This window comes from Apium graveolens, chromosome 8 (genome assembly GCF_009905375.1).
Source record: "Apium graveolens cultivar Ventura chromosome 8, ASM990537v1, whole genome shotgun sequence".
Classification (NCBI taxonomy): domain Eukaryota; kingdom Viridiplantae; phylum Streptophyta; class Magnoliopsida; order Apiales; family Apiaceae; genus Apium; species Apium graveolens.
The window spans coordinates 243,030,544-243,038,677 of NC_133654.1; the positions used below are offsets into that span (position 1 = coordinate 243,030,544).

General features: G+C 34.5%; 1 protein-coding gene across 1 annotated transcript; it reads right to left on the reverse strand.

Annotated features, from left to right (window-relative positions):
• Positions 1-614: 614 nt before the first annotated feature.
• LOC141680521 (V-type proton ATPase catalytic subunit A-like) lies at positions 615-2,152 on the reverse strand. Its single transcript, XM_074486724.1, has 5 exons — positions 2,093-2,152; positions 1,760-1,955; positions 1,525-1,559; positions 1,337-1,441; positions 615-620 (listed from the first exon to the last, which is right to left on the reverse strand). The coding sequence occupies exons 1-5, from the start codon at positions 2,150-2,152 to the stop codon at positions 615-617; spliced, it is 402 nt and encodes a 133-aa protein (XP_074342825.1).
• Positions 2,153-8,134: the final 5,982 nt, after the last annotated feature.

An 8,134-nucleotide genomic window follows, 5' to 3' on the forward strand; every position in this document is an offset into this window, starting at 1 on the left:
GCGGTGCTTTCACCGGGTCTCCTCCTCTTCCGAACCCCTGTGACCCGCTGGGCATCAGTAGTTTTTGGTGTTGGATTGGGTATTGGATCTGCTTATACGAGTGCTATACCAAATTTGACGGGTCTTTCAAGAAGCATTAACAAGAAAAAGTACGGATATGGAGATCTAAGAAAAATCTAAAAAGGACGGTGATGGAGATGGCCGAAGTGGCATTGACCGTCGTTGATTGCTCACTATGCCATAGATGGCTTTCTGCAATACGCTAGTAGTGTAGACATAAGTCAAAAAAATGTGACCATAGGGCCAAAATTAGCTACGACAACATTTCTTTCATGTTGCTTTTTGGATGTCGCATTTGGTCCCAAATGCAACATACTTCTGAGCTATAGCAACATGGAAGAAAACGTTGGTATGAGCTATACTTCTATTGCAACATTAAAATTATGTTGTAGAAATGAATATGTTTCAAAAAATATGGACCCCATATGGACATTAAAATATATTATTTATTTATATATATTTCATTGTGAATTAAAATATATTTCTGATTTATAACCATTTTTCCATTTTTCCAATTTGTTTTTTTTGTTTCATCTGTCATACACAATTTAATTCTATATCTGTTAAACCAAAATAAAACATTATATTATAAAACCATAACGTGATGATCATCAATCTAGTCAACTATGCACATTTCCAAATATAATAAAATACATACAACTCCTTGATGCTAATACAAAAAGATCAAACTATCAAAAAATATTGGTCAACCAACTATAGAATGTTAAAAATGAAACAAGCCGAAGAAGACGTCCAAGCGAGGGAACCTCAGTTTGCACATTTTTCACTTGCTCATTTGTCATAACATGGATTCTCCTTGATCAACTAGTGCGCTTGCCAGATGCAATCAAAAATAGTTATCCTTATACTTCCTTCAGAAGATGCATATTAAAATATATATTACTTTTTTCTTAGTCTGACCATTAAATATTATCATCAAACTAATATCATATGCAACTTGTGTCCAGAAATAGCTTACAATATATTATTCATTCTTAGGGATATAATAACAAACAATATCAGAAACAGTCTGTTTTAGTTGTTTGCCACAGTAAAACATACATGCATGATGTATTGTATGTGACTCTTCAATTTTTTCATTCTACAAAAAAATACTCTATACTAGGCAGAAGAATGACTACTACATGTTGCGAGAATAAATTTATGCAGAGTATCAAGCTTTACGAACTCAACTAATCATAGAGTGTTTTTCGACCATTCCAGAGGTCATCCTACACTTTCTATACCAAGAACTTTTATCACATTGATGACTTACCTGAATAATTTCATTCAGATCATCTTCCTTCTGAAGAACCTCACCAGCTTTTATCCGGATGTCAACAAAGTATGAATTAAATTTCTCATATAAGGACTTCATATCCTGCATAAACAGAAAAAATCAATTTATCAATTAAAAAGAAAATTCCGCGTAGGCAGATTTGTTAGCAAGTAGCAACGCAATACCTCTGGGGCAGCTTTTTGTCTAAGCCCCATAATACCTTCAAATAAAAATATAAAGTTAATATAACTAAAAAAATGCAAGGCAACACAACATTAAATATTGAATAAATCTCACAATTCAGTGTAGTATTTAAACTACCAAGTAGTTAGAGAGATGGAATGTTACTTCTATATCCATCAACATGCATTTGAGGGTAAAAATTATTGCAAAAGAGAGAATTATCAACTAAGTTCAGACCTGAACGATGCTGAATGTGGCAGATGTAACAGGGGTCAGAAAAATCTCCTCTTGGAGGTGAAACAACACCAACAACGGTAACACTTCCATTACGTTCTGGTCCATCAAGGAACTTCACCTTACCTGCACACTCGTAGAAGGAGGCTAGACGAGCCGTCAAGTAAGCAGGATACCTACTGTCAGCAGGCATTTCTGCCTAGAAAAGAAAGAGAAACAAATTAGAAACTTAAATATTACATGTCAAATGTATATAATAGTAAAGACAAACTAGAATGTCAATAATTGAACTGGTATATAGAGTACAATATTATGTTTGAAATGATTAATTCATACTTCATCATCTGTAAAGGGCATCCATGTAATGTTTTTTTGAGGTGGAAACCACATTACCATATTATCAGAATCTTAATAGTGCACAAATGGTGATCATGTAGGTGTTCTACTAAAATTTGATATGAAGGTCACAGAAAAGGCCTGCTTACGGAAAGACATCAAAATGACACATCAAATATATATATATATATATATGTAACATGATCGTCTGAAGCAAGAGTGCTTAATTCGTAATTACTTTTATCTTATGCTAGTTAAATAAAATTCAAACACAAGTATATCATATAATTCATGATAAGTAAGGGAATTAAACATCTAACCTAACCACACAACTTATTTAACAAATTCAAGTAGCCCAAATTGATAAAATCGTGACCGAGGTATAGTACCAAATGAAATGATTAGTTGATACAATAAATTGCTAAAATAAGTTAAACTTTTTATAGAAATTACATTTAAAAAAATATTAATATTAAAATATTAATATTTTAAAAAATATTAAGAAGTCTGGCCGCGCCAGACTTCTAGAAATAGAGCGCGTCCGCGCTAAGAAGCGGGGCGGCCGCGCTGGAACCACAGAAACAGAGCGCGCCCGCGCTGGGATAGCGCGCAGCCGCGCCAGGTCGTTTTCACAAAATCCTGATTCCAGTATGATTTTGAGAGTCTGGAAGCCCAGAACGACCAGAAGCCTGTGACGCCCTCAATCTCGGGGTTAGGAAATGAGGACCCACACACCTTTCATCTAACAATTAAATAATCATAAACCCTGATTAACTACTAACATGATCAAACAGGATAGAGTATGAGACAAGATTACAACTACCAATCATAAAATATAACTTACAACTGAAAGGAATATGTCCTAAGTCCAATCATGTATGAGGATTTAGGAATAACTTTTATGTAATCTGTTTTGATTTCATTGATATTAATAAAAGACTTGTTTTGTTTTTATTACGGGCTTTATCTATTTAAGTGTTTAAATAAGATATACCATAGTTTAGAGTAAAGCTTTTTATGGATTATGATGAGATCATAATAATGAGACCTAAAAAGATGATAACTCTAAACTTAAATAGATCCTGGTCATAGGATTACTAACTGGTAATTAATAATCCGTAAAGATCGGTACATACTATGCTTGCTTCATTATGAAGGATGTCTGTTCTCATAGACATTTGTGTGGTGACACTATAGCTAGTATGTAGGTGCTTATTATAGAATAAGTTCACTGAACATGACTCGCACAGCTGAACAACTGATGGAGTTCACTCACGTGTCAGCAGTTGTTCACATAGTGATAGTTGTACAAGTATCCTTAGACTTGAGGTCATCATAGTCATCTTGTGTACACTGAACTATGCTTTGGTTTAGTTCTTAGTCTCCAGGGACAATTATTAGGGCTCTTCTGGGTATAGGAATTTGTACACGAAGATAGTGTATGATCAATAAAGGATCTACCCCTTCCAGTGAAGGAAGCGAATGTTCAAGGCTGATCCACTTATGCTAGTTCAGGAATCTCTGGCCAGAGTAAATGAAATTAGAAAGGAGTTTCTAATTTGCATAGAACTACGCATAGTAAATGGTAAACAAAGTGATTGAATTAGATAGGCTTGACACGAGTTCCATGCCTTGTATTTAATCGGGACATTGTAGGGTAGAAGGAGTTTATTGTACGGTAACTATTCACTGACAGGTTCTTGGTATTCTAAGCAGTGAATTCATATTATCCGGATAGTCGCGATATGTTGAGAAGCATCACTCACGATGTAGAATAAATATGATTAATTAATTAATCATATTTAATAAATTAGAGAATTTATATAAATAATAATAAAATAGTTTTATTATTATTTATTTCTACTACCGGCTTAATATTGAACCTACAGGGTCACACCATAAAAAGAGAATGATTTATTGGTGGAGGAATTAATTAATAATGGCTAATAATTATTTATTTATGAAATAAATAATTAATTGGCAAATTTAATAATTGATTAAATGAGATTTAATTGATTATAAATTAATTAAGAAAAGTTCTTAATATTATTAATTAAGGATTTAATTTTTGGAAATTAAATCAAGAGAGAGAATTATTTCTAAAGTGTTTAGAAAAAGGATTAATAATTAAAAGGTGTTTTAATTATTAATGAGAATAATAAATGGGATAATAATAATATTATTTATGGGAAAATTTTAGCTGAAAATTTTGCCTATAAATACACTATTATAGACCCTAATTTTATTCTAACCCACATCAAACCCGAAAACCCAAAAAGTTTGGAAAACCCAATTCTCTCCACCTCCTTCTTCCTCCTTAACATCGTTTTCTTGGTGGATACCGGTGGAGTGCTTCACACTTGAGGAGCAACTGCTAAGGATCTCTGATCGTTGTCTCCGAATTATTTTAAAAGGTTAGATTCGATCCCTCGAATTTTTATTCACGATTTATATGCTTTTATTTGGATTTTGTATGTGTAAAAGTATTTTGCCATGCCCCCGCTGCGTTTAAAATCCAACATTGGTATCAGAGCATAGGTTGTATGCATATAGATCTGTGGTAAAAATTTCAGAATTTTATGTGCTTGTATGAATTAATTATGATTTTTACAAGTTATATTATGGATTAATTTTGCCTGATGAGAAATCATTTCTCAGAATAATTTTGATTGTTGATCTGGGTTCTACAAGTGTTGTAGATCGTCTGGGTATTTTTTTCATAATTTTATGATGTATAGATTTTTTATTATGAATTTTTGAAGTTGTATCAATTAAATTCGTAATTAAATAATTATATATATATATGAATTGTTTGTATGTATATATTATGTATCTGCATTGCTGTCTGCTGTTGCTGTACTACTGCTGCTGCACAGAACATGAACAGTCTGACAAGCACGCTGATCGAGAAGGAAAAAGAAGTCGGCTGCTGAAAATTAAAAAAAAAAAATTATAGGGGGTAACGCATTCCGGGAATGCGTTACACACCTGTGGCGCATTCGCGGAATGCGTTACACCCTTTAATGGCTGAAAAGGGGTGTAACGCATCACCGGAATGCGTTACAGGGCTTGTAACGTGTTCCTGTAATGTGTTACAGCCCTTCTGTTGATTTTAAAATTGATTTTTTGGGAGTTTCGTAACTCCGTTTTGGGCGTGCAATATACCGTTGGATTCGTTTTTCCGAGACGGATCTAATGGAGTGATCAATTTTAGTTTATATAAAAGTTTTGAACTGTTTATATTTCCATGAAGTGTTTTAAAGCTGTTTTTGATTGTTTTAATTAATTTTAAATGCTTCATGTGATACATAGAGATGTATAATGCTTAGACTAATGTGCTAGATGATGTAACATGCCTACCTTGATGTTTATTCATGTTGATATATGTGATATATGCTTAGTTTATCATGCGATGATAGATTTAGGTGAACTTAAATAAACATAAGGCGTTTGTTAGACAACCTAGTATAGTGAAATTGTTTCATAACCTTAAGAATAATATTATGAATACAATCATGAGATTCTTGTGTTTGTGAAACACGTAATTGAATATGAATTTTCGATATGAGAGAAAGGATGATTCTGTCAATAACAGATTTCTATCTGTAAGAAAGGGTTATTAAGTGACGCCTCTTGACAATGCTCCACCCGATCTGGGAATCGTCTGATTATTGATTATTGATTTGAAATATTTAATTTAAAAGGAAGAATCTCTTTATAATATGATTATGATTGTAACGTAATATAATCCCTCTAAAATTAAATAATATCAAGTAGTAATTGGCCAATGACACAACGGGCTTGTGTCGGTCATAGCCTTCCAACATGATAGAAAAGTAGTTCTTATTTTTGAATCATTGTCGGTTCATGCTACAGCTGAGGGCTTTGATTTTGAAATAAGAAATACTTGTCTATTACATAGAGATGTGTACATTGAATAAGAATCTAAAGGTCGGTACGTGCTACAGCCGTGGGCCTTTGGGGACTGATTCAACTGTACGGAATGTTGGGTTAGACTTGACTTAGAATATTGAGTTTGTCGTGCTACAGCCGAGAATCAATTATTCAAGAGGCTAAAGTTTGATTAGGGAATAACATGAGATGTAATTGACAAGAGTTGTCTGCCTATTAAACATTGCATGGCGGTTCGTGCTACAGCCGGGGTTGTGTAATGGAATGTAGGATCCCTATTCCCACTAGCATTATGAATGCTTAATTTTTCACGTAGGGGGTTGAATAAATTAGGAAAACTAGTGGGAGCCACTTATGAATAAAGACCCGATTCATATAGTGTTTTAAAATGAAATCGAATATTTGCTAAGTGTTGTTATGTGTTTATCATTTACAGATTTACAATATACATTATGTCTTCTGCACTATCACTCAGGAGCATACTAGATGCTCACAAATTGACTGGTCCTAATTATGTTGACTGGCTTCGAAACTTGAGAATTGTTCTCAGGATTGAGAAGCTGGAATACGTGATTGACTCACCTAAGCCTACTGAACCTGCTAGTGATGCACATAATGATGAACATGTTGTGTATCGTAAGTGGATAGATGATGCAAATGTTGCTCAATGCATCATGCTAGCTTCCATGAACATTGAGCTACAGAAGCAACATGAGCATATGGATGCTCACACTATCCTCATGCATCTACAAGAGTTGTATGATGTGGCGGGGAGGACAGCTCGATATGAGATATCGAAGGAGTTGTTCGGTTGTAGGATGTCTGAGGGATCATCTGTGAATGACCATGTACTTAAGATGATCAATTTGATTGAACGTCTTGGATAACTTGGTTTTGCCATGGATGGGGAGCTGACCCAAGACTTGGTCTTGAAATCGCTTCCGAGTTCGTTCTCGCAGTTTCTTGTGAACTTTCACATGAATAAGTTGGATGTCAGCCTGCCTGAACTCCACAACATGTTGAAGACTGCGGAATCGAATTTTCCCCTAAGAAGAGTTCTGTTCTTCTAATTGGTGAAGGTTTTAATCCTAAGAAAAGGAAGAGGAACCCTTCCAAGAAGAAGAAAGTAGGTGAGAAAACGCCGGTTCCACCAAAAGTTGAAGACCCCAAGAGCAAAGTTGTTTGCTTTCACTGTAACAAGGTGGGGCACTGGAAGAGGAACTGCAAGGTTTACCTTGCAGAATTGAAGAAGAAGAAGGATAGTGAGACTACCGCTTCTGATTCAGGTATGTTCATGATAGAAATGAATATGTCATTAAATCAAATTTCTACTTGGGTATTAGATACCGCATGTGGTTCTCATATCTGCAATTGTTGCAGGGACCAAGGAGAAGTAGGACTCTTGAGGAAGAGGTGGTGATTCTACTGATGGAAATGGAGCAAGAGTTGCTGCTGAAGATGTAGAATCATTTCATTTACATAGGCCTACGGGCAAGACTATTGTTTGAAATAATTGTTATTTTGTTCCCTCGATTGTGAGGAATATTATTCCCATGTTAGACTTGGCTGGATTTTCATTTATTATTGAGAATAATGAATGTTCTATTCTTAGAGATAATATTCTTTATGGACGTGGTGCTTTAAATAATGGTCTGTTTATATGTGACATTTACTTCAGATTGAACAAACTAATAAAAGAAAAGAGATGATGAAAATCTCACTTTATAGTGGCAATGCAGTCTCCATTTAGTAGACATGGAGAGAGGACTGCAAATTTGCTAGGAATGGTACACACAGATGTATGTGGACCAATGTCTACGCAAGCCATGGGTGGATTTTCATACTTCATTACTTTCATAGATGATAGATCTAGATTCGGATATGTGTTTGATGAAACACAAGTCTGAAGCCTTTGAAAAGTTCAAAGAGTATAAGTATGAAGTGGAGAAACAACCAAACATAGTATTATAACTCTTCGATCAGATCGAGGTGGTGAATACTTTAATGGAGTATTTCTAGATTATCTCAAAGTAAATGGTATAGTCTCCCAGTGGACTCCTCCAGATTGGTATCTGAAAGGAGAAATCGAACTTTGTTAGACATAGTTCGGTCCATGATGAGCTATGCAAA

What these genes read in the sequence shown, in the direction of transcription:
- LOC141680521 (XM_074486724.1), bottom strand. Translation starts at nt 2,152, where the DNA reads ATGGTAATGTGGTTTCCACCTCAAAAAAACATTACATGGATGCCCTTT. An exon ending in TGCCCTTTACAGATGATGAA is followed by an intron (nt 1,956 to 2,092) that starts GTATGAATTAAT and finishes TTTCTTTTCTAG; the next exon opens with GCAGAAATGCCTGCTGACAG. An exon ending in CCACATTCAGCATCGTTCAG is followed by an intron (nt 1,560 to 1,759) that starts GTCTGAACTTAG and finishes TTTTATTTGAAG; the next exon opens with GTATTATGGGGCTTAGACAA.